The following is a 27,486-nucleotide window of genomic DNA, read 5'->3' as shown; positions in this document are numbered from 1 at the left end:
TTGCCTTCGGGGCGATTCTGTGTCTATCTATTGGCATTATGCTTGAATTTGTGTTATAAATACTTTGCTGAAAGGCAATGCAATGTTTAAAATAGTAACTTTCTAAGGTAGATAGAAAATAAGAATGCATGGTCCAATTTATGTTCCAGTTTTCTTTTGTAAAAGCATATATTCACTTTGTAGAAGAACATTCAGTAGTATTTGAAAGACAACATATACATAAATTCAAAATAATTTTATACTTGCATTACATGATTCAAGGTTAAATTTGTTGAATTACAGTAACTATTCTGTTAATCTGGTGATTTCACTGAATTTATACCAGTTCAAACCCAGAATTGCACTCCTGGGAATCAGGCCTTCTCTTTCAAATGCTAATGCACTGTGTAAATTGCTGTTCCTGTTTAGATAAAATTCTGACTGTGACAAATTAGCTACCACTCTCCTTTTCATTCAAATTGTCTTGGAACATATGAAACTGAATTTTGTGTTTCTAAAAATTTGTGTCAACTAGTGTATACTATCAGCTTCTGAAAGAAAAACAAAGTTTGACAATCTGTTGAGATTAGTGGCTGTTTCAGAGAGTTTCCGCTATTTTTTTCTCCACTTGCCCTTTAATGGTGTTGGTAGATATATTCAGTGTTTGCAGTTGTGGTGTGGTATTTGTCTGTATGGCCAGCTTCTCTAAATTGTAGGTATTAGTTGTAATTGCATTAGTCGTGCTCCTTATGAAACAATCACCAGTGAGCAGGACTGTGGAAGCTTAATCACTAGCATTCATGTTGAAAGTTAATTATTAGCTGAAGGAATGTAGGCAGAGAAGAAAATTCGTGTTAAGTGCTTTTGCAGAATGGCCTTGGAAAGGCCATTTCCTGACGATATGGCTACCCTGTGCTTGTTTCTGCACTCTTAAACTGTCTTCATCTGGTTTCTGTCTGTACAGGGAGCACTGTCTCATGATGTGTCCCCTAGCAGCAATGAACTAGGATAGTAAATTTAACTCAGGTTCTAATTTAAAGGGAAAATTGAAAAGCTAATTCTCCACTTCAGCTGGAGTAACCATGAGGACCATTTCTGTGCAAAAGCCAAATAAACAGGCCTGGATTTTTCTTACTTTTTAATGTTTTAAGTCTAGGGAAAACCCACTTGAAGTCTTACCAGTGAAAATCAGATGTACTCAGTGTGTTTTGTCTGTGTTGTGAGAAGTTACCGTTAATTTTGTGATTAACACAAGAATACTCATTTGCTTTAAATTGAAATGAATATGCTATGAATTCAGTTTGCTGTAAAGTGAATTTCAGTTTCTCAAATATAAGAGGACAAAGGTGTTTTGGAGTTTTGACTTTTGGAGACCATGTATTAATTTTAAGTTATTTTTCAGAAACTATGACATTTCTAGGATAAAAGTTGATACTATGGCTTGCTTCATGCAAATTGTGGTTAGATAGACTAATAGGAAGGTCCAAACTATTCTTAGGTATTTAAGAAATGCAGGGGATGACAGAAAATGAACAGTTTCTATTTCTCTGATTGATTTTAACAATATGTATAAATTTATGAACAAACACAGTATGATTTAGAGTAAAAATGGTATGTAGGTACATAGGAAAGCCAAGTTTAGCGCAATTACAGAACCTGAGTTCTCTCTAGTCGGTCTTTCAGTATCTGCTTCTCTTTGATCTTTGTAACCTCAGGGCTAGATTACGAGCTTTCAGTCTACCAGGAGGAGGATTAATATATTGTGCCATGGACCCCCTGCAAAAGGGATGGAACAATACAGAATGTATCTGTTTCACCAGGCACACTGTGGGGCTGAAGCCAAGCTTCTGCTTACCTCTGCCTTTTGCCATTCCATCTTGCCTGATTGCATGGACAAGAACATACTGGAATTTGGAAGAACTTTATAACACAGAAAGCTGCAGCAGCACAATGAAATAGATTCTTAAACAGTCTTTCTGAAAGACTGCTGTTGAGTGATTGGAATATGACTTCCTAGAGGGTTTTGGTGTCATATGATACAGAAATAATGAGTGACTTTGATAGATGAGAAAATCCATTCAGCTAAAATAATTGTTACAAATACTACTTTTGAACTAACATTTGAAGCATCTTTAAACTCATAGCATCCCAGGAGAAATAATCCCAGTCAGCTGTGTATTTTTATTCAATTCCATTACCATTAAGTGAAATAATTTATTAAATTTCTGTGTATTTTATTCTCTTGCTATGTTTACAGTGCCATACAGCAAAAACCAGATTAGAAGTATGTACTAGTTCATAAAACCTGTTGCAAGAGGCACACTTAAACACTTTCAACCTATGTTGTTTATATCAATTATACCGTCAGTGGTATTTGACAAGAATTTCAGTAAACAATGAGGCATTTTGTACCTTGTTTTGGAAACAAAGCAGATCAGGAAGTGAAAGCCAGGAGTGTCAAGGAGATGCAGAAATGTTTGCTAAGTGACATTGAGGAAAATACTGTAGTTTTAATACAATTTAAACAAACAAAAATAATTTATTTTGAATACAGTCTAAACCAGAGTGATTTGAAAAGTAACAAAGCTCAGTGCTGTATCTGCCAGTTAAACAGATAAACAGTTCTATTAGTGTTGAGGAAAATAAAATGGTAGCTCCTGAGGTTGTTCACAGGACTGGGATTACTCAGTTAAGACACTCCTGAAGAAAGAGGTGCCAGTCAGATTTGTTTTCTGTCTTAGTTAATGCTTGATGACAGTTGACTGCTCTGTGTTACGGATTTTGCAGAGTCCTCCCCCCGGGGAAATGGGTGGAAGAATGTTATTGGTATGGTAGGTGTGAAAATTATTTAATTAGTTTGAAAAGAATGAAATGGTTCAGAAAAAGAGGAGGCTATTCTGCCTGTCTAAAAATTTACTTCAAATTATGCCAGTTGATGAATGTAAACCTCAGGTTTATAAACAGTGTTTTGAGAAAAAAATTTATGCTTATTCAGATGAGTTAGTGGTGAATATGAGTAATCTTCAAGAGGGAACCACTTGCAGAGAATATTCACATTTATTACTGTATACCATAAATTTATTTTTCTTCAACACCTTTCCAAGTTGTTGGCCTTATCATTTCATACATAGGAAAAGAAATCTCAATCTTTATTGTATTGGGGTTTTTTTTAGATACGAATTTTTAGGGCTGTGTCAGGGAAATGTCTCAGGAATACTCATCAGCTTTAGAGAAAGGTCTTCAGACTTGCTACTTACGGATTGCAAATGTCTTTTACCTTGCAGTGTTTTATTCTTCTCTCCCCTAGTAAGCCTACTGTAAGAGCACAGATGTGAGAACTGAGTTTACTAATCTCCCACTCTGATCTGATCAAAATGAATATCGATTTTGTTCATCCTGATAGGAGAAGTTCTACAGAATGCTTATGCAAAAGCATGAGGGGGAGGCAAAAGCAGCTTTGAAAGCAAGCACACCAGTCTAAGTTATCAATTGCAGGATCAAGTTGGGGATCTTCATCATCACAACTCATCTATCCTCTCTTGAGTCAGGGTGGGATCACATCATCCAAACTATTAACAAGAGCCAGGTGATGTGATAGACCCCTGATTTGAATGGACAAGTATTGGTGATTTTCTATTAGAGTATTATTATTTTCTGCAGCAGTTTTAAATATTTGTCTACCGTTGGGTTTATACTTCCTCTAAAAGATGCCATATGGGCCACATTTTCCTGTTTTCAAACAAGCTCTTGAGATACAATAACCAGTGCCCTCCCTGACAGTAGACAGTACCAGACAGCTTCCTGTACCACACTGACTGCAAGGAACCCCTTCTTCCCAGAAGAGAGTTCCTTTCCCTGTGCCCAGCAATGACACGAGGTGGTATAGAAAAACCTCCAGGCCCTATCCATGCCCCCCTCCTGGCTACTGCAAAAATTAACCCTGTCCTGGCCAGAACCAGAACACCATCATAGAAGGCAACTAGATCAGTCAGGCATGATTTGCCCTTAGCAAAGCCATGCTGGCTGTCTTGGATCACCTCCTTGTCTTGCACGTGCCTTGACATGTCTTCCATGAGGATCTGCTCCATGATCTTCTGAAGCACAGAGGTGAAGCTCAAAGGTCTGTATTTTCCTGTCTCTACTTTCTCCTCATTTTAAAAATAGGAGTGATGTTTCCTTTTATAGTCACCAGGAACTTTGTCTGACTGCTCCGAATTTTCAAATATGATAGAGAGTGGCTTGAGAAAAGCACCAGCCAGTTCCCTCTGGTCCCTAGGCTGCATATCACCAGGTCCCATAGACTTGTACCTATTCAGTTTCATCAGGTGGACACAAACCTTTGCTTCGTTTACAGTGGAAGGAACACTGCTCCTCCAAGCCCATACAGAGGTTCGGGGTAGATACTGTTTTCAGTGTGGCTCCTTTGGATCAAATCTAAAAGAAGTCGAAGGCTCCTATAGTATTACAATTTTAAAAATAATTACTGAGTTTGAGATAGTTGATTTAATAACCTAATGATCAGGGAAAACATTATTGAAATAAAATCATAGGCATCCAAGGTACATCAGTTTTTGACAGCTTGGGAGAATAATCTCAGTAGTTCATATGTTCGCCTTAGACCAGAATATCTCTACCTTTTAGCCTTGATTTAGGAAAGCATTTGAATGTATCTGAAGATACTTTCTTCAAGTGTCAGTGGCTGTATTCAAATTATGGGAATATTGCAACATTTCCAGTTCCTGGATTCCAGTGCATGCTTCAGGTGCAGTCTTCCTTTTATTTCCTTAGTGTGGCTCCACAGTTCCTAGTCTGTGTCAACCATCTCCTACCACTGCAATTGGATTTGTTATTCGCAAATTCGCAGTCCCGCCTTAATAACCAAATCAACCTGTCTGTTAAAAACAACGGAATATCAGAGGAAGAATAGAAAAAAATACCTTCTTTATCTGCAGTGCTGTACATGTGAATTCCTTAGTGTAGAAGACAACCCCAGTATTTCAACATGTATTTCCAAAATCTATTGCAAATAGATTGCTTACTATTTTAGTTTAGTGTGTATAATTAATTCCAGAAGAAATGTTTCTAAACCTTTAATGAACAAGAAAACTTCCAGAACTATTATTATTGTTTACAGGTTTTGCTCCTAAAGTGTCTATTTGAAGGGCTGTAAACACAACACCGGGAAGACTATATCTGCAGTAATGTCTCTAGTTATGGTTTTACCTGTACAAGAAGGATGTGGACATAGAGGAGCAAATATGGTAAAAGGTTATGAAAGTGATGGAGGAACTGAAGCATCTGTCATGTGAGGGGGCTGACAGAGCTGGGACTGTTCAGCAGAACAGTAGACTCAGAAGGATCTTATTCAAATGTATAAACACGTGATGGGGGAAGTAAAGAGGATGAAGCCACACACTTCTTGGTAATGCAGAGTGACAGGATGAAAGACAACAGGTACCAACTGAAATACAGGAAGTTCCTCAACACAGAATTTTTCTTCACTTAAGAAAAGGCTTTTTCTCTGTGAGGGTTGCTGAATGCTGGATTAATGGCTCAGGGAGGCCTTGAAGTATTCATCTTTAGAGATAGCTAGTCATGGTTGGAGTTGGAGCTCTGAGCTGTGCCAACAGCAGGAATGTGAAACTGGACATATAAGTGAATTGTATTTTCAGTACAGATGGACACGATTTGTCCATTTCTATAAAGAAGGAAATACATTATGTAATTGTATGGGAAATGTACATGGTTTATAAGCTGAATGTAGGTTGAACCCACACTATATGTTATTTACGGCTGGTATATGAGGATGTTGTAGGATTGCCATACCCTGCTGTCTGACTTTTCATTATACAATTGAAAAAAGTGAGGTTGCATTTTTGCCATTTTGTCAGTCTAAGAAATGGATCTAATCATTCCCAAGAAAAAAATTGTAAGAATTATTTGTGCAGTAGAAAGAGAGTCTCAAATGGTTACGATCCTGTGAAAATAAAAGGTGGGAGCTCTGGTAGAAATTAATAAAAACTAGTACCAATTTCCCAAATATTGTTCCATAGACTAAGACATTGTGATGATACATGACGAATGAGGTTGTTATTTGTCTAGTTATTTGCATGAGGACTCTAATTTTCCAAATGAGCAATTCCATTAGCTATCCAAGAGTGTCTGTGAGATATTTTTTCTTGTGCAAGTTGCAAAGGGAGTAATTCATGCTGGGCTTTTGTTCTTGGAAAATTAATGTTAGGCTTGACGTTGTTGTTGGATTGTTAGTTTTCAGGAAATTTACTCCATTCCCTGATGCATTTTAAAAGTTTGTTTCAAGACACTTAGCCAAGACTCATTTTTGCACTTTTGCAGTAAATAGACAGCAGAAGTATCATAATGACAATAACCATTTTGACAGTCATCACTGAGGAGAGAGCAACTAAAAATACAGTCTAATTTAATTTATAGTCAGAGGTATGATAGTATTTAGTAATCCCTGTCCCCTGCGAAGTCATAATGATTCCACTGCAGCAGCCATCCCTTCCCGTTTCCTTCTGCCTCTCCTGAAAATATTGGGAAGGATAATACAGTAATTCCACCTACTACAAATATATGGTGACATTGAAAGGACATATCTTTCTGTGTTTGTCACAGCAACCTTTGCTAGGCAAACACAGAGGGCATATTTTAAAGCTGTCCCCTTTGCACGGCACCTAAGGGGTGACAGAGACAGTATTGTCATGCAGGACAGTGTTTCTGTGAAAATCCAGCTCTTAATTTCTTTCATCCTGTGTTGAATCAAACTCATGGATTAAGATACATGTGACTAAAATGAGTTTATAAAGGTTGAATTTGGCTCGAATGATATTATATCAAGATAACATCCAAGTGAGGATCACTGTAGTGCATTTTTGCTCCACATTTTAGGTTCATTGTCATGACAATCATTGGCCTCTGTTGGAAGTGAATTGTTCAACTCAAAATACAAATAGTTTTCTAAGTTATTCTAAATAAATCTAAGAAAATGGTGATACTATTGTGGCAGCCTGAGATAGCGCCACGTCCTGCAGGACCTTGTCACTGAGTCCTTATACCTGAGTCCTTGTCTTTATCTTTTCTCTTCCCACTCTAGACCACTTATGAGTGAGCTCAGGTAATGTGGTCACTGAGTAAGTCCTCTCACACCTAGGAGAATACCACTAAATTACCACTAATTTACAGGACAGGTCTTGTCATGGAATCACGATGAAGTAGAAATGCCTTTGTTGGGGTGAGCATTTGACCAAAGAATTGGTGAGCCCAGATGTGACACATCATTTTCTGATCCTTTGTCTTATTTCCTCATGTGAGCAGCTGCTGGTATGGGTGTGTGGTTGGCATGCTCTGAAAATGAGTCATTTAGTTTGTACCAAGACATATGGGACAAAAGAAAACAGCTACTGATACTCTGACATGCTCAACAAGTCAGGCACAAAAGTTGGCCAAACCATTGGAACAAAAATGCTTTATATCTTACGGGAAAAAAATATTTCCCCCTAATTTTATTTTGTAAGCATTTGGATTCTTTCAGTGTTTCTCCAGCAGCTAAGCAAAAATCTCATTGGCATTCTCACGATTTATGGTTTGATCCACATATGTTTCAGTCAGCAAAGATAGCATCAAGCAAAAATGTGCTGTGGTTAACAAAACATGAATTACTGGGATATGCAAAAGAGAAAGTGTTGCACATACGCAATTGCACTTTAGTGATCCTTATTTTCAATGTGTGTTAGAAATTAATTTTGGTGGAAGTGTATCACAGTTGCTGATAGCTGTCTGATTTATGCATACGTTGTCTTGCCAATGCAGCATCAAGCTGTAAAGAGAGTGTTTCTTTGGTCAGTATTTCATTTTCATAAGGGCTAACATTAGCATTAGCTCATTAGCAGGATTATAAAACTTGAAACATGCATGGTAATAAATCTTCTCCAATTACAAAGTTGTAAAAGCATCTTACTGGTAATTTAAGTTCAGTGGCTCACACACTGATTTGAGAATCCATCCTTCTTTGTAAATAGAGCAGAGACTGTGTAAGGCTGGGTCCACCTGCAGAGGGAGAGGTTGTCCAAGTGAAATGGCCTGATGGAAAACTGTATGGTGCAAAGTATCTGGGAACAAATACAGCTCACATGTATCAGGTGAGTATCTATATTTATTACCATGCACTTGCTTTTCAGATGTCTTTATTGTAAATTGCTTGTTTGGCTCTAGTATTAGAGTGGCCAGAAGGCTGAAGAGTGGACTCTTACTGTAACTGTTACCACACTTTAACTAATACATAAAACTTTCTAACCCAGTAGCAAGTGTTGTGCACTCTTCGGGTGTGAGGTTTCACTTGTTCTTACAAAATCAAGAAAATCTCTTCTTTACTAAGAAGTCAGATAAACAGGTGAAACATTAAGATTGCAAGATAACATTTGTTATTTTCTGTGGGTTATTTACTTTTATTTTATATCAGCTAATTAGACGATTAATGACATAAAATCAAGTATTGGTATTTGCCTACAGTGAACCTGAGGCATTCTGTAAGTGGTTGGAAGCGAGGACAGTAAGAAGAGTATAACATTCATTTGTCTGAGGCATTTTTGAATTTATTAATCTTAAGGAGCATTTTATACTCAGCAAAGGCAAAAAGGAAATGAACAGTGAAGGCAAGGCTAAAAAGCTGACTTCTGGTTTCAGAGTAACAATTACTGTTTTTTTATGGGCTTGCCTTTGAGAAAAATCAGTCAGCAGCTTTGAGTACCCAAGTGAATGGTTGAAACTGCAATAAAACAATCACAATAATAATAGCACTTCTGAAAGAATGAGAATCTAGATACATTTCCTTTATATATATGTAATAATTTTCACTTATGTAACTCTTTTCATCAGGAGGCCTCACATTACTGTACGAAAATGGCAAATTTACTATTATATCTGTAGATAAATTAAGGCACAGGGAAGCTAAATTACTTGCTGCATTGACCTTCTCACTTTGCCAATGACTTGCAATCGAATTCAAGTCCTCAAATGCCTAAAGCCTTGAGCTAGTCTCTAAATCTTACCTCTTCTCTTATATTTAGCAGCTGTATTATGTTGTGAAGGTGGAAAGTTCTTTATAAAGTATGAAGATTATTTTTCTATAGTAACATTAATCTTCAAATCATTTAATCTTTTGAACATCTGGTCTTCTGAAGAGTACTGTGAGGTAAATTAGATGAATGTTGTTATCTTTCATATTTGAAGGAATCTGACATAGTCAAAACAAACAACTTTGTCTTATTTTAGACCTCTTCAGCAACATGATGAGACCAGTTTTGTTTAAGGAAAATGGATAAGCATGTGGAGGCTCAGCAAGATTTAGAGTTCCTCAGCATAACAAACATAAATTCCTGTAAATTGCCTTTAACAACCCCTATAATGGGGGAAATGACAAAGTTTAAAGATGAGAGGGAGTCCATATTGCAATACATGGAACTATAGAGACAAGCAGGTGTTTCAGTCTGCAGGATGAGAGAGGAGGCTGCCATGTGGCTACAGATTACAAAAAGTTTATGACAGCGAGGGTGCAAGGTTAACTTCAAGACCTATAAGTAGTTCTTCCTCTGGTCTTTATTATAAACAGTGTCTGAAAGCTCTCAGGACGCACACACACACACAAAGGTTTATTTTCTTCTAGTGTGATCTGTGTTGCACCTTTGAGATTCTCTTATCCAGTCTTTTGTGTGATTTCTTAGATCTCATATGGCAAATCTGTTCTCGTTGAAAAAATCTGTGAATTTTCCTCATGTTCATCAGACATTTGTACCAAATGTGGGAGTACTTGAGCATGCAGGAGCTATGACACAAGGCACCAGAATTTGTGTCATACAGTTTGACATTTGTAAGCCAGTATCCTACACAGTCCCTAAGCAGAGCTATAACAGCCGAATGAAGCAGGTGTTCAAGTGAAATTGTTAATGTGATCTACATTTGATTTCTTGATGATTTCTGATATTGAGGTTCACAATTGAGTTAGAGTTTATTAAATTATCCATTCACTCCATTAGTTGCTTTCTAACAGCTTTTGCTTTAATTTATTATGTTCTTATAGAAGAAAATCCCAATGAAGATAGTAACATGTAATACAGACTCAGTATGGCAGCAGAATCCAAATAAAACAACTTACTTGATAAAACTGATGATTTGAAATGTAGGATCTGCCATCTGAATTGAATTTGAGCTATTAGAGATGGTGGGCTTATATTTTGCATGAATCATGATACTGTTGAAAGTCTTAGAGAAGCTCTTGTTGTGTTTGCTATCAAGTGTAGGCAAATTATTTCCAGTGTGATATGCTGGATTATAACTGAAGAACTTCCAGTTACTCTTCTGATAAATGTGCAATGTATTTCATACTGCAAGCATGACAGATTCTCTGGTATGAAGCACTTGCATCCTACTGCACACTGTGAGTAAAAACAAAGATACTGACCATTTAAGAGGAGATTTTCTTATCACATGGAGTGGCAGAGTTAATTTCCTACCCAGTATTTTCACCACGGATACAAAAAACATTATTACCAACTGTATTGTGCAAGAACATTACCAAATGTGTATTGTGCAGGAAGGAGCAGGGATAGCAGAAAGACTGTTGCTGCATCCTGGATTGCCATCATTTAATTAAAAAAGCTTAAGGCACTTCAACGTTTAAGTTCCTCTAAGATACTCGTAACAGAGTAGGCTTATGGGGTTAGTAACAGGAGCAGAGAGGAGTAAGGATAACTCCTATGACTTTGTTATCCATCTGTGTGCTCTATGCATTTTAAATGCATTCCAGATTTGGGCATCCCTGTTAGCTGCAGTGAAAAAATTGTTTTTAAAGAAGTTAATAGATCATAGTCTTCATCCTGGCTTTCAAGAATGGATATACAGTATTGGATTTTTCAGCTGTTCACATATTAATCTGACATACTCAGCCATGGCAAGCTTTTAATTTGAAACTAAAAACCCAGTCCATTTACGAGTTCAAATGCATGCTTTTTCAGTTTTATCTGTAATAATACTTTTGATAAGTCAGTGTTCTCTTATGTTTGTATTTATGCTTATTCTTCTAGTCAAGTGTGCTGTTGTCATTCACATAGTCTCATTAAATCACCTGAGGATGTAGAATGAGACTTCTAATTTTATACCAAACTTTAAATTATAGTTTCTGTGGGAGCTAAACTGCCATCACAGATAATAGCTGGAATTCAAAACTGTTAGATGAAGTATTAAAATAGAGGAAAAAATCAGCAGCTACTGAAAAAGCTTAAATGCTTCAAAGCCTCAGCATTTTAACATTCCTCACACCTAGTTACATTTCCTTTCTCATTTTCTGCTAACGGGGTTCATATTGGATTAAATCTAAACCTAAGCATGATAAAGCTTTTCATCTTCTGAACAGAGCATTTAAAAGAAATTCCATCAGATTCAATAAAATTCTGTTAACTGGTATTTCCTTAGTTGTCACTCACACTTTCTTTTGACATGGTCTTCCTCAACCTTGAATCATGGATGTTAAAATTAATTTTTTATTTATTAGAAGCAAGTAAAAAAATTAGAGACAACTAAAAATGACACAAGGACATTTTAATATGTCACTCCTGCAAAATAATGTTGCCTGTCTTGTTACTTGTTCAGCATTCCTAATCTAACAAGTTTTACTTTATTATATATGTGTCAGTGCTGATTTTGAAGCCTCTGCTTAGATATTATTTTCAATGTAACTATGTGTTGCAATTCATAAAAAATAACATTTTTTATGTTTCAGCCTAGTTTTGTGCTAAAACAGCAAAATGTCTGTGTGTAAGTCTTCTTTGCTTACATATATATTTTTATCTGGAAACACTTACAGGAACTTCCTGCAAGAGTTAATTATTATTTTATTTTCAAATACCCATTTTTTCAATTAGGTGGAATTTGAAGATGGTTCTCAAATAGTAATGAAGAGAGAGGAAATATATACACTGGATGAAGAGCTTCCTAAGAGAGTAAAAGCACGTTTAGTGAGTATTTGCTGGTGCTAACTTTATTTTATATATATATATATATATATATATATATATATATATATGCATACACACATATATATATATATATGCTCAAAATGCCAATAACACAATTCTTGGATTTATTCTGGATTTTCGGTTTAAACTGACTCATGTTTTGTGAAGTCTGTGCTATTAAGAGTGGCTAAATCAGCCCAATTAGGAGATGTGTCCATTTGCTGGTGAGATGGTTAGTTGTTCTTCCAGGCAAGTACTGTTGTCAGACATAATTCTTTTCTCCTAAAAGGCACATCATGTTTGATCATCTGTCAGATCAGGAATGATCAAGTTAGTAAACATTTAAATTGACAGACATTCTATTCTTTCAGTATGCTTATTACATGTATAGTTTTTAAAAAACTTTCGAGCTTCTCAGAGCTTTGTGATTTTAAAAGCCTTGAATTAATAAGCAGGCAATTAACTTCTTGTAAGAAACAATGTAACTGATCGAAACTCATTAAAGTTGCTGGCAGGATTTATCAGCATTTCACTAGTCTTTGGTTTAAGACCAAATATTTGCTCCTTTTTTAAAGTTTCCTGCTGTTTCAAAACACATCCACTAGCTAGCCATTTTTATGTATGTATGCCAAGTGGAAAAGTGCTGAAGCTCAGAGAGATCATAACACTTAAGAGGCTGAAAAAGGCTAACATACATTTGTTAGAGGAGATGGCTGCTTTTACCTGTGTTAAGACAGTTCTTTCTAATGCAAAGTGCACTGGTCAAATATTCTGGGTTAAGAAAACTTTTTGTCAGTGAATTAGGGGATAAATGCACAGATCTTTCAGTGTCCTGACTAGGGTTAAGACAGATGTCTTGGAAAATGTTAAAAGAACCGTTTGATTATATTCAATGGGGTTTTTTTCTTATACTTGGAAAGCATACCATTGCCATTTTTTTGTTTTTGAGACCAAATGGAAACAGCTTCTCTAATTAACTGCATGCTCTAAAGAATGCAAACTGTTACATTCTCAGGATAATAGTAACAGGATTTATGCTATTGATTTTAAAATTGATTTTCTATAAATCAGTATTTCTATTTACTTATTTTTTTAATTTTACATTATTAACTTCGTTAGGGAGTTAACTATAGGTTAGAAACATTAAACTTGGTCAGCTGAATAAAACACACCATAACCATTGCTCAGACCTTTGCATGATTTTCTACTAGTGCCTCAAATTCTAGAAATATGTAAGTTAGTCCTCAAGGCATGCCCAAGACCTCTTCCCCTCCTTGCGCTGAACACAGTGCAAGTTAAAGATAGCCTATGATACTGTTTTTGTCTATTGAAGTTAAAACACACCAGTTCCTTCTAAATGATGTTTTTCTTTATCTTGGGAATTTTTCCATAACTCTAGCAGTGAAAGTTGGCCCGAAGTATTCTGCCTCTGACTTTGCCCAAACAGCTTGCTGTTTTTTGTCCCACTGCTTTATTAGATTCCCAACTGGTTTAAGTTTGATGACAAGTGACCAAACTGTGACTCTGATCCTTTGCAAATTAGGCAGTGCCCAGGTTTCTCTTCAGGCATCCATGACGTAGTACCTCATATTTAAAGCTTCCCTGAATAACACAAGGTGGTGAATACAACAGGATACCGCTAGGATCAAACCTGCCCAACAGCTGCATCACTTCCATAGCACTGTTTTCTCACCTAGAATTAGCATGATTGTGTGATACCTGGATAAAATCCAGACTAACAACAGATGTTAGTTACATGTTTCCAAGCAACACTACAGATGTAGAGAGTTAAATACTGAATAGGACCTGCAAAATATGGAAAGGTAAAAATTGTGCATATGTGTAATTAAGGTCTGGTTTTAGTCTACAGCTTCTGACATGAGATTTGAAGACACATTTTATGGAGCAGATATTATCTTGGGAGAGAAGAAAAGGCAGAGAGTATTGAGTTCTCGTTTTAAGAATGAATATGTGGATGATCCAGGATACCGCACCTTCTTAAAAAGCTCATTCCAGAAGAAATGCCAGAAGGGACTATAAAGGAAGCAAGAGAAGAGAGAGGGTTCTTGATTAAAAAGCATGCAGCATTATTTGCAATTGGGTTTCCTTTAACTGAACACTCTGTTTTACAGTGAACTAATCCATGCACCAGCCTTGTAATCTGAAGTACTTGAGTTCTGATTTCTTTAGTTACTGTATTTAAGAATTTGTAATATTTTGCATTATAAAACTAGGGTGAAAACCAAGAGAGATTACTAAATGATACACTGAAGTTTCAGTCCTGCTCTCATTGAAATAAGTGGTAAAATTCCTTTGAATTCTTCGATTCACAATTCTGAGAAGGAGACGTTTTAGTAAACAGATAAAATGTCAGTGGCTCACTTTTTTCTGCACATGGGAAAGGATGTTAAGTTCAAGAATAGCAGTTTTTATAAAACATTTTTAAAACAAAAACAGGTATGTACAGTACTGAGACAAACAAAGGCTGTACTTACTTTGTACAGTGCTTTTACATTTTTATGTCACTACTGTTTTCAGTAGGATTGATGTGGACTCAGCTATTGACTTACATATTTTTGGCTTTAAAGAGAACACAGCAAGCACAGCACAGCAAGGATATTTTGTATATTTAAAGAGACAGATTTTGATGGTTATTTTTAAACATGTTTTTCATAAAGTCTATTAAAAATACCTACTTGTAAAATAAAATAAGTTTCTTTCACTATGTGTATGCAAATTAGAGTTTAAATATATATGCTTAACAGTCTAGTTTTGAATGAATATATTATGGTTTTTATTTTGAGATAATGTTCTAGCAAGGTAATAATGTTTTAAAATAAATACTTTACTACAATTGCAACATTTTTCCTGTTGATGTGATTTTCAACCCTGTTGTTTCATACCTATAGGAATCATGATTCCTATAGCATAGGAATATGCTGTATTTTCCTGAACACAACAGAATATACACACAGACACTCACATAGCTTAATGTTAAAATGCAGAGTTGATAAGTACTGTACTTTAATTTCTTGTCTTTCTATTTCTCATCAGTCTTTGGGATCTTGACCTTTTCAGATGTTTCACAGAAAGCAGAAAGTCTGAATTTGTCTGAACACTTGGGTATGTGAACCTAGAAGGGAGCTTTATCAAAATGACATCATCTGTTTCTTGTAAATTGGACAGTCAGCAGGATTTCTGACTGTCTGCCACAGGAAAAAGAGCCCTCTCAAAATCCAATTTATATCTGAGCACTGCTGTTTCTAGGGTTCTGCTTCCAAAAAACATGGACCCAAAGATTTTTTTCTGTGCAAAACCCCAGTCCTTTATATGCTGAGGCATACAGATCTTTGTTTCACTGAAGCCCTTGCATGATTATTCTTATTTTTTCAAGTGGACAGTAAAATCCTTTTGATTGCTATGTGACACCTCAAATGACAGTGTAAGTTTTCTGTGTTACATTAACTGTCTTTTCTTGTACCATGAAATCACTCAGAATCCCTTTAGTCTTAAGAAATTGCTTAGCTGTGACAGTTGGAATGTATATCTAATTGATAACACTTTCTCTAAAGGCACTGGTTTTGGTGGATGCTGTCTGGCATATTTCGGAGTATCAGGGCTCCTTCTTTTATTGTAAAGAAAAGATGAAAACTAGTGATAGATTTGCAAAACGCAAGATTGCTGCTGCCTTCTGCAGTTCTGTGCAGCTGATGATCATGTTGTGGGGGGTTTGTGTGACTGGGTTTTTGTAGTGGGGTCTACAGGGGTGGCTTCTGTGAGAAGCTGCTGAAAGCTTCCCCCCTGTCCAGCAGAGCCAATGCCAGCCAGCTCCAAGACAGACCCACGCTGGAGCAGGCTGTGCCTGATGGATTGCACCCATGGAAGAGTGACACACATTGCAGCAGTTCAAGGAGAGCTGTTGTTGCCTATGCATGAGCTCACACTGGAGAAGTTCATAGAGAGCTGTCTCCTGTGGGAGGGACCCCATGTTGGAACAGACTCCTCTCCCTGAGCACTGGGAGGAACAATGTGTGATGAACTGACCATAACCCCCATTCACTGTCATCCTGTACCTCTGGGAGTAGGAGGAAGAGCCCAGGGGAAAGAGGGAGACATGGGAGGAAGGTGTTTTTAGGATTTTATTTTAGTTCTCATTATCCTGCTCTGATTTTTTTAGTAATAAATTCCGTTAATATCCCCAGTTTGAGTCTTGTTTTACCTGAGATGGTAATTGGTTTGTGATCTCTCCCTGTCCTTAACTCATTAACTTTTTGTTACATTCGCTTCTCCCTGTCCAGCTTTGGGGGTGAGTGACAGTGGCTTTGGTGGGTGCCTGGTAGCCAGGGTCAACCCACTACAACTAATTACTGAAGCTTAGTTTCAAAATACTGTGTTCTGTGGTAAGAAAGCTTTTATACTCTTCCATTAAGGTTCAAAAAAACTATGGCATTATTAAATGGTTAAATACATATTAAAATATTTTGTAATTGAATAGGTGATGCTGTGTGGTACAAGAGAGGCTAGAAATCAAATGCATGTTCTTTGCCTGGTTCTGATATGACACCATGTTATGACACCGTGAATAAACCCCCTCATTTCTATAGAGTGGATCCAGCATCTTTCTTTTCAAGATCCTTAAAATTTGTTGACTAACGGGTTGCAATTTTTTTTTTAAATATTCATGCAAAAAGTTGGCTTGTTTCCCCTTCTACCTTTCATCAAGAAGATCACTGTGGAATTTCTCAAAGACACTGAAATTAGTTCTGTCCTTTGTAAGGTACTAAGAAAGGTACCTGAGTGAATGAAAAGTGTAGTGTCATCATTGCAGTTTCACACCTCCTGTTTCAGGACTCATGGTCTTTGCAAGCTGGATTGGCTAAACAACTGGCCTAGAAAGACAGTTCCTGTTCCCTTACAATTCCTCAAGAGTCTTGTTTTCTGTTCCACAACAGATATTGTTATGGACCTTTCAGGTATATGAGAGAGAGTATACACTGGTGTGCAATGCTCTGGGAAACCAGAAGCTTGCCATGAACTGAATCAGGTAGGTGGACACCAAAACAGGGCTGCTTATTATCTGTGTAACCAGTTCCCAATAGCCAATTTCTCACTCCATTAAAACCTCTCCTGCTGTTAGAGACAGATACATCTTTCCTGGTGAAAAAGCATGTCACCATTCATGACCATTTCATTGACATACACAGTGACTGTATGAGGAAGAGTGCAGTAGGTAGGAAGAGTCAAGCCCTTTTAAAGACTGGCTAACTGAATTGGCATGGTATTCCTAGGATTAAACAAAACCCCAAAAGCACCAAAAAAACCCCACAAAAATTGAATGTTCATAACAAGAGAGCACAGCATACCCCAGGATAGGACAAACCATTTCTATTACCTTATATGTACAAGAGCGAAGCAGCTGTTCTGTGTATTCAAAAATCCTGAAGGTCATGGGTGAGTACTGAAAGTAGTGGTTTGGTCAGGATACATTGAAATTATTCACTCTCATCTGAAAAATTTCAAGGAAGAATCTGAAGTACTTCAGTTTATGCTGGGCTGTGAAGTAGAATGCATAAATGCTATGACGTTGATTTCCACAGCTATAAGCAAGGTCTGATAAAATCAAATTACTAGAATTAGATAAAAATTAGATTACTTCTTTTGAATCCTATTTGCTATTGTATTACTGTAGCAAAGCAATTTTATTGATGCTTAATAGGAGTTCTACAATATATTGTGTTGTGCTATGGTGGTTAAAAATTTTCAATTAAAGAGAGTAATAGAAAAATTTTACAAAATATTTTTGCTTTGAATTTTCTTTATATTTTCCAACTGTGATGCAAGTGAACAGCAATGTTTTCTGTCTTGGTTTTGAAAGACAGGTGTCTGCTAAGGAAGGCAGAAGCCTCCCTTGAAGTGGCAGATGTAACCCCTTTCCCTCAGAGTTACAGTAATTTTGAAATCAAGGGCCTTTAGGCAAAGATGTGGGAAATAGGAAGAACAGTTCTTTACTATATATATCTAAATGTGTATAACAAGCAAACAAACACCAATAACTCTGGCAGTAACAGCAAACAATCACACACCCAGTCCCAGCCTTCTCGGCTGTCGGGCCCTTTCCCCTCGGGTGCAGTTCCGCTCGCAGCCGGCAGGGGCGCTGGCGGCTCCCGGTGAGCAGGGCAGGTGCGATGGTTCCCCCGCGGCTGCAGGGGGCGCTCCGGAGCGAGCTCGGGGAGCACGCGGCACTGGCGGCCTGGGATCCCGGGAAGGGATGGGACAAAGGCTTCACAAACCGCAGACGGCTGGCCCCGGTGTCCGGCCGGACCCTCGGGAACAGCAGGCTGGAATGGCAGATTGGAACGGCAGGCTGGAGCAGCAGGCTGGAGCGGCAGGGATGAGCACAAATCCCGGGTGGCAGACGCGATGTATCCAAGCGGGGAACCCCCCGGAGGTCGGGCAGGCAGGGTGGGCACAGCCACAACGCAGCGAAGGCTGGAAGCAGCGGCGGGGCAGGGCGGCCACAGCTCGGCCTCCAGCGGGGCAGGGAAGGCGGGCTTGGGATCCTGGGATCTTTCTCCGCAGAAAGAAAAACGGCCGAAAAGCACCAGCAGCTTCTCCCTCCTAGAACGCCGAGAGCGAACTGACCCCACACCCAGGTGAAACAAAGGAGTAGCCAGGCCCACCCCACCTCCACTGGGCAGCTCTTTTGTCTTTCTTAAGTACAGCCATTTGTCCCCTAGCAACATGCATATGGGAAAAAATTCCTTTAACAGGAAAAAAAACTAGGACTGAACTAAACCCCCAACATTTTGTAACAGAGAACTTAATATGATATCCTGATATTTACAAGCAAAATAGAGCAATGTAAAAGCTGTGCCTTCTTATGCAGTTCCACTCTTTCTGATTTTGTGAGATGTTTTCCAGTGTAGAAGACATTATCGGGAGAAATAACTGCTAAGCTAAATTCTGCTTGAATGATCTAAATAACGAAATATTTGTTATTTGTGCTAAATAACAAATATTTGTATTTGCTATCTGTGCTTCTCAATATAGCCATCTCTGTTTAGTGGCACAATCTTTGTTAACTTTGACAGTAGATGAAGGCAAAATTATAATTTCATTTACTGGTATGAAATGCTGCTTTTTCTTCAGTCTCTAAATTTTGTAGTAGTTTTTCTGTTTCTTGTTAGCCAACTGAAGTATTTGATGCCAGAGTTCAACAGCATATTAGTAGGAGAGAAAGCTTATATAGGGCGGGCAAAAGGAATCTTTCCTGCACATATGCACAAAGGGCATACCCATCTCTTTTTAAAAACTGCAGAACTATCTGATAGATTTATCACACATTTTCACATTTCAAAAGCCATCTCTGAGGCTTCTAGTCTTAAATTCCAAATGCCTTAGATAGCATTTTTCTCTGACACATCTAAGCAAGAAGAAAATGATGATGTTATGGTAGGGCATAAAAGTTTTACTGGAATTCATCTTAGCTATTGTATATACAGTCTACGTGGTTATAGCTTCACTAACTATCAGACTGAATTGTCCTACAGCCATACTGCTGTTGTTCTCAACACTTAAATGTATTTCCGCTATACTTAGATTTGTAGGCAGAGCTGGTAGCTGCTAAAACTTAGAGCTGCTAAAACTGTAAGAGCCTGTTTTGAGTTACTAAAAACTTTGGCAATTTAGATATCCTACAGCTGAAATTTTTATGTGCTGCTTCATGTCTGAAAAAGTCAGGAAACTTTACCTCAAGCAGTTTGGTCTTTTGGAAGGATTTTGAAGAGGAGGATTAAGGATAAAAAAGTAGTCGTTCTTTCTGTCCCAAAGTTTCACAGGCATTTATTTGACAACCTCTTTGGTTCCTTTGTGAAACAGGGACTTGCTGGTGATTGACTGAAAGAGTGATTCCCATTAGAATTTAGAGGTAGGTTTGTGAAGTGTTTCTGTAGATGTGCTATCATTTGACTGAGCTGTCATAAACTGGTCTGTGGCTGGGGCTCCGAGGTAAAGTCTTGGAAGAACCTGTACCATGTAAGGGCTCGTTCCACCAGGGTGCCCTTCTGCAGTGATGGACTGGGCTGTGCATGCATTGCCACCACAGCTCAGCGCTGGCCTTGCCAGCCTTGCAGTCTGGGAGAGCCTTTCGTCCTTTTCTTGTTCACCCTAGTTACTACAGTGGAACACAGTGGCAAGGTCTTGTTCTCAATGGCCTAATAAAGTTGCTGTTGTAGTATAGAAAAACAGGATGGAAAATAAAAACCTAAACAAGAAATATAAGGAACCTAAACTGCTTCAATACAAAAGTGTAAAAAGTTGGAGGCAAATATGGAGAATTCATGGAGCTGGAAGGAGAAGAAACAGGGGTACCAGCTTCTTAAAAAGAAATTTGTTCACAGTCTCTGCAGAACCCAGGATGCCTGAGGGGCAAATTTCTTGTGGTATAAGCAAATAGCTGTGAAATGTACCAGCAAATTACTGAATGACTGCCTTTAGGAACAGCTATTCCTGATGCCAATTACTGCATGAACTCAAGGAGCAGTCTGTTCTTCTAAGGATGTGGTCCTTCTATACAGATGGAAAGTCAGTTATGTGGGATGAGATTTTAAATTTTTTTCCCATATTGGTTACTAAAAAAACCCAGGTTTTGTGTTTGAGTGCTTTTAAATTACTATGCTAGAGTTAAGGATGCAAAATATGAGGTATACAGCCAATGCCAAAATTTTCCCAGAAGATACACAATGCTTGAAACTTCTTCTTATGTTCCTTACAGATTCAGTCACAGAGGAACTGTAGGAAAGAATCACCATAATGACTCTGGAATGCACAGGAGTTAAAAGCAAGGAAGAATAGAGATGAGGCACTGCATTCCCAAAGGTGTTTTTTTGGCACAGTACTAACATTTGATGGCAATGTCATGCTACATTACTGAGGAGGAAAAGCTCAAGGAACAATGTAACAGAACAAAATTATCTTTGAGAAGCTTCCATATCTGGCGTAGGCCACTGCAATCCACATCCTCCTTTCTCTGTGGGTCATATGTAGTGTACGCGAGTAGTAAAAATGCTGCTAACCTCAGACCAGTGCAGGTGTGGCAACCAAGGGTGACTTGCATGACCCTGTTATTTTTCTTCAAGTCCTATTAGGTGAGTAAAAGCAGGAACAGATGAATTCATTATTTATTATTTTTTAGCTGGAAAGAGAAAGGAGCAGAACAGTTGCCTTTTCCTGTTGGCATATTGAAATAGAGGTAAGATAGATTTCTGTGCTAAATCTCTCTTTTCCTTATTTCAAGTGTTCAGTCCTCTCAAAGGAAGAGATGGAACCACTCTGTTCTCTGCTTATCTAGTTTTGTATCTCCCACTTCGAAGTCTCCCACCAAAAAGCAGACTAAAATGAGCTAAAATTCTTCCAGCTCCAATGACACAAGTACAAAAAAGGATGGCTTCCTATTATTCTGTGACAACCTTGTGGGGCCAAGATGCAAGGGACAGAGGTCTCTGGAATGGGAAGGAGTTCAGTGTCTCCAGGGTGTCTTCATGCTCCCTCTGTGGGTTTTATCTATCCAGTGCTTTAAGACTTGGCTTGAGACAGGCAGAATATGTTCTGCTTCACTTGTTCATGTATAATGCCAGTATGGTCTGTAGAGAGGGAGCAGTGCTATCTCAGATAACAAAATGGGTACTGACTGTACTGCATTTTGGAGACTACTGAGTAAAGACATAGCTACAGGAAACAGTGGTGCTCTAGGCTAAAACCAGAAATCATCAGATTCTCAATGCTCTTACCCTTGTCATCCACTGAAACAAAGGAACACAGAACAGCATATTGTAGCAAGAGCTCACAACTCTTATGCTATCTTCCTGGTTTGATTTTGGGAAGGTCTCCAGGGATCATGTCTTTGCTTAGAGAAGTTAGTGAATGTGAGACCATGTAAGCTGGTTCAGTAAGAATATTTGAAAAATAAATGGAAGGTTCATTGTCAAATAACACAAAGAACTACATGAATGAAATTCTTCAGTAGCTCCTTTGGGCCAAGGTAAAGTCAAGGAGAGGCTATATGAGATGGGTGCTGTAACTGGAGGTGAATCTTTGCAGAAAGAACTTTGAGCTGCAGGATACCCCTGAGACAGTGGCGTAAGTATCACTGTGTGCTCAGAGAACAAGCGGGACCAAGACACAATCATGTGTGCAGAAATTTTTCCCCAATATTTTGAAACACTAAAGGAGAATTTAAATCAACTGTTGAGCTTTCCAAGATCCTTTTTCCCAAAGAAGGTGGATGTCTGATATGCAATAATAGTGTTGCGTGCTACAGCACTCTAAGATTTTGGAATAATCAAAGAAGATTGTTTCTCAGGAAAATTCACCTGGTATTTGACTGGGCTTCCACTGCTGGGGGTACTGACAAGTGCTGTAGGGGTGCCTATAGACCACAACCCCCACCCTATACAAACATGTGATCTGAGTGCGTTACTCTCAAGTTTCAGCACTTTGCTCTGTGGCACTCCCCCAAAGCTATTTAACTATAAGGCACTTCATGAAAAATAAACAAAAAATTCTCTTGTAGATATTTCCTTGTGAAGTGTCCATCAAATAAACTGCTGAGATAGTAATGAGAAAATTCATGTCAATTAGTAATGTTTTTAAAAGACAGGAGAAACCAATTGAGAAACCCCAGGAGGGTAATCACTTGCCATCTGAATTATTATTTTCATGATGCGTTTTAAGAGAAAGAACATGACAGCCGCTAAAGGAGGCCCTGGAGGAACACAATACTGGTATGTCAACACAATTGATTTCTCAGTGATTCAAAGCAAATTGTCTTAGTGGCAAGTTTAAAAGTTTCCATTTGAAAAGACGCCACTTCTGGGCCAGTGGAGGGTCCTACATGGCTATGATTGCTGGGCAAGGAGCGACCAAAAGGGTTGGCGCACCTTACCAACTCTTTTTGCCTTTTTTGCCATTTTTTACCAGATGTGCTGGGATATATCACAGGTGTATTCACTAGTTGCACAACTTCTCTGTCTTGTCTTCTCCCCTTCCTTGCCAGTCTTATGCCTTAAAGGATGAAATGATAGTTCAAGTCTGAAACATGCACATCTCTACTCTTTTCATGGTGTTGTAGTGAAAGAGCAGCTCTGACTCCATGGCAAATACTATTGCAGCAATTTGTTTGACATGTCTGACAGTGCTTTAAATGAGGAAGGTCAAAAGTTTCCATAGAGAGTAACACCAGATTTTTCAAATGGAGAATGGGGGCCGAAATTACTTGTTAAATGCTGTGTAGCACTAATGTGAGAGCTGACTGAGTGAAAGCTGCAAGTTTTTGCCCAATAAAAATTATAACAATACAGCAATTATAGCTTAGTTCTGCTATGAGAACAGTCTCTGGCGTCCCCTTACTGTTGTCAGGCCATGAAATCCATTTTCTCTAGTGAATTATGTGGTATTCCCTATGGCAAAAATACTGCTTTGCATTTTGCTCCATTTCTTTTTATCTGGATTTTGTGTTTTATGCTTTGCATATAGCCCTTAGCCAATATAATTTCCTTGCTAGGATCTCTCCTTTCCTGTCTGGTGCTCCCTTCCCCAGCAGTTTTTAACATGTGAAGGGCAAGGTAGAATGGATGACTGAAAATATTCTTATCTTCTATACAGCTCTGTATATACTCCTCCAGTGTCTGTGGCAGACTCATCTTTAGTTTCCATCATGAGCTTTATTTTCTCCTGCCTTGTTGCATAGTGAGTTAAGATTTTAAGTGTGCATTACATGCTGTACTCTTCCCTCTGAATCTTTTAGAATTTGTTAGGGTGTAGTTCTGGGGTTAAGATTCAGGCCAGAGGGAAATACCTCAAGAATCCTTGCTAAATCAGTACGCTACATGAATATCCTTCTTGTTCTACTTCTAGTTTTTCTGTGATAGTATACTGCAAGAATACTGATCCATAATGGCATTAGAACTAATTACCTGGGAATTTTTATGTAAAAAATCAGTTTTCTAAAAATTTTGTGAACAGCATGTATAATTAAAAGGTGGATTTTTTTGACATTGGTTTTTCCAGCTTGATATGAAAATATATCCAGAAAAAGTGAGGTTTTCCTTGTTACTTTCTATCACAGTACTTCATAAACTGAATTTTACCAAATTTATTCCCACATATCCATAGAAGGACCTAATTCTAAAGCAAATTTTTCATTAAAAAAGAGTAACAGTAGAAAACCCAAGTTCTGTATCTGGACATTTGGAGCAGCAGCCTCTGAATGTAAAATATACTTCTAGGTGTATATTTTCAGATAGAACTTCAGAAACTCATCAGTAGTGTAACCTTTTGAAAGATTACACTACTTTTGAAAGTTACACGATTTTTGAAAGTCTTTTAGCAGCTTCCCCAGAGAGGTAATGGAAGCTGTGATGGCATTCCATTTGATAGTGATTTTGTCATTAGCAGTCCTTTCAGAAAAGGAATTATGCTTAGTGACAAATGGTCACTTTTGCAGAAATAGAGCACTACTTTAACTCCAGTTTCTTATTTTTGATTTGTCTTTACATGTAAAAATGCAGTAAATTACTCTCAGATGTGAGATCCATGATACAACATCTGAAGTAGTTGAATTTTTAATTAGACATACTCTGCAATGTAACACACATCCTTCAATAGTAACCTGCATACTTTAACCATGCAAGGCAATTGTCTGAGTACTTCATTTCAGGTGGATTGTTTGTGTTTTATTTGATTGTGTTGTTTGTTTGTTTATGGGAAAAGAGCTGGCCACTGCAGAAATTAAGAGAACTGTTTGCAAATGAAATACAATGGATTCCTACAAAATTGGGTATCTCCTTTTGCTCTCAAGCTTTGAGAGCACTGAAATAAGAAAGCAGGAGGTGATCTTATAGCACAGCACAGGCTGTACTCAAGCGTACATTTCTGAAGAAATAAAATAATGCATAGATCATAGAAGGGAACCAAAGCATTTGGAATGAATGTTCACTGGATTTTAACTAGAATTTATGGATTCATAAAAGACTCTCTGTCTGCAGCAAAATTAATTCTGATAATCTGCTTTTGAAGCAAAGTAAAACAAGGGAATGCATATGCTTCTTAGTCCTATCTCTTCTAATAATGTTTTCGTGGGGTAGAATGGGGCATTTCAAGTTTATAAATGGAAAGTAATTTTTTCTTAAATGACTGAAAATGCACATTCTAGAAAAGAAAGAATAAGGCAAAGTAATTCTTAATGGTTCTCTCCTTTTAGACTAGCTGGCAGATGCAACCATCAATTCTTTAGTCATGTAGGTTTAGTGAGAAAATTATGAGAAAATGACAGTAATCTCAACTAAGCCCTACAGAACCAAAGAATGTACTTAAAATGCGTATTAAAAAACAAACAAACCAAACAAAAACTCCACACCTTCAAAAAGTTGTCTTGTGACAGATAGATCAATGGACATTTAATTTTGAATGAAAGCCTATTCCTGTTTCATTTTTTCCAGGCAATATGGAAACACATGATTTAGATAATTTGTGGCTTCAGTTGAAATGCTGAAAATAGTTAAAATGGAATGAAAATATCCCACTAAAGTTCTAAAGAAAGTTAAACCTCCTCCCTTGGTGAAGGGTTTAAGGCTGAAGTCATAGTGGCTGGTACTCATGATGAATTGGAAGCTGTCTTCCTTGCAGTGGCCTGTCATCACTCTGCTCTCTGTTCCCCTTGTGATTTGATTGTTGGTTGACTGGTGGCATGAACAAGATACCCCTTGATCTCATTGGGATTTAGTAAGTTTGGATGTATTCTTCAATGAAGTACAAGGAACATAGTCTTATATAAAAGCTTTTCATAATCAAAAAAAAAAAAAGTTTTTGAAAACCTAATTTTTAAGCAGACTTTTAGCTTAAACAGTCATTGAGGCAGTAATTGCTTCCTCCCCACCAGACTTCCAGGGACAGCTTCATTGTTGCATTTGGGAGGAAACTACCAGACCCTGCTCAATAGTTAAGTCCCCAGTTATGGTTGATTTTTAATAGTTTCTTTGGTTTTTAAGCATTCTGGCATCAAATCAAACTTTTCTCATTTAACAAGATGTGGCTCTCTACATTTGGATACAAAGTTATTACAAAGATACAGGGAAGAGAGGGAGCCGCATTCACCGAAGGAGAATTTTTCTTCCAAACTTAGTTAGTGTGAGGATGTACTTGTTCCCTGGGTGAATAGAAATCCTGAGCAGTTAATCATGGATAGTGTGACTGGAATACTACTTTCCAAGGGAGAATCCTGCCTAAGGAAGCCTGGCTGGATGTTAATAGCTGTGGCTTGGCTTTGCTGGCAGTTCCTGTGCTAATTAAAGTAACAACATGAAGATTTATAAAATGCACAACAAAGTCCTAAACACAGACACCAAGGGGGATGGAGATGATTTTAGTTCAAATCACACAGGCTACCAAGACAAGCTGGTAATAAATGACCTGCAGAGATGCAGTTTTAGTCCCTTGTTTTTCCTGCCAGTTGAGGGACAGCTCTGTTAAAACAAACAACGTGCTGTGATATGCATTGTGAAATCTCTGTTGCTGTAGGTCTTTAGGAAAATTTTAGACCAACATCTGTCTAAAATAGGTAAGGAATAGCAAGAGCTGTTTTGGGGCAGGAAGCTTCTTTGTGCCACAGTTTTGTGCCGTAAAAAGGATGGGTGCTTCAAAAACCTCAGACTGAATACGGCTAGTTATATGTAAGCTTTGATTATAGGGTAAGGACTACAGAGCAAGTTACTGGTGGTCAGAAAAGGAAAATATTCTTGGTACTAACATTAAGAAGACATTTACCATGAAATTCCATTTTTGGAAAACATATGGGTTTCCATTTATCTTCAAATGAAGTCTGTTTATGATGACTCTAGTTAAAAATATCCAAAGTTTTGTTTGTAAAATTTCATTGTCCTGCTAAAGAAGATGCCTGTATATTAATTCTGTGTAAATAAAAGTATTCTGTCAGGGGAAAACAATCAGGAGATAATATATTTCAACTTTAATATGGCTGTACTACCACAATGCTACTATCTTGAATTTCAAATTAATTTAATGGAGCTCTAATGAATAAAAATTATTTGTCCTATTGTAATTATAATCTCAACTGAATGATTTAGCAAATTAATATAATGGTAATTGCAGTTGACTTGATCTTTCTGCAACCTGAGATTCTCAGCTGCATCTGTCCCTTTCCCATTCCCCATGTAAAAGATGGTGAGTAACCCCAGAGAGTGGGTATTGGAGCTGCTCTTTAGTGCTGCTTACTGTAGCAGTCTCATTGCAGAACAAATTGCAAACCTAGTGAAATGAAAGACTGAAGAAACAAGCCTTTTACTGGAGGCAGGGTGGAGAAAAGTCAATGTTAATAATTGCACAGTGCTGAATACCTTTTCATACTATAAATAAAAGCAGTGGCAGCATGATTCATTTGATACTTTGAGAACTGAACCTTGAC

General features: G+C 37.8%; 1 protein-coding gene across 7 annotated transcripts in view; it reads left to right on the top strand.

Annotated features, from left to right (window-relative positions):
- Nucleotides 1–27,486, top strand: part of KDM4C (lysine demethylase 4C) — a 297,838-nt gene that overhangs the window by 243,950 nt on the left and 26,402 nt on the right. For 6 of the 7 annotated variants that reach the window (XM_032095412.1, XM_032095416.1, XM_032095415.1 and 3 more), the window contains exons 20-21: nt 8,019–8,138; nt 11,916–12,008. In XM_032095412.1, coding sequence (XP_031951303.1) covers nt 8,019–8,138; nt 11,916–12,008 — 213 coding nt within the window. Of the gene's footprint in view, nt 1–8,018; nt 8,139–11,915; nt 12,009–13,871; nt 16,614–27,486 lie in introns of those variants that run through there. The other variant, XM_032095417.1, reaches the window with a different exon arrangement.

Source organism: Corvus moneduloides, chromosome Z (assembly GCF_009650955.1).
Source record: "Corvus moneduloides isolate bCorMon1 chromosome Z, bCorMon1.pri, whole genome shotgun sequence".
NCBI classification, from domain to species: Eukaryota; Metazoa; Chordata; class Aves; order Passeriformes; family Corvidae; genus Corvus; species Corvus moneduloides.
This window is presented reverse-complemented; position numbering and strand designations above follow the sequence as displayed.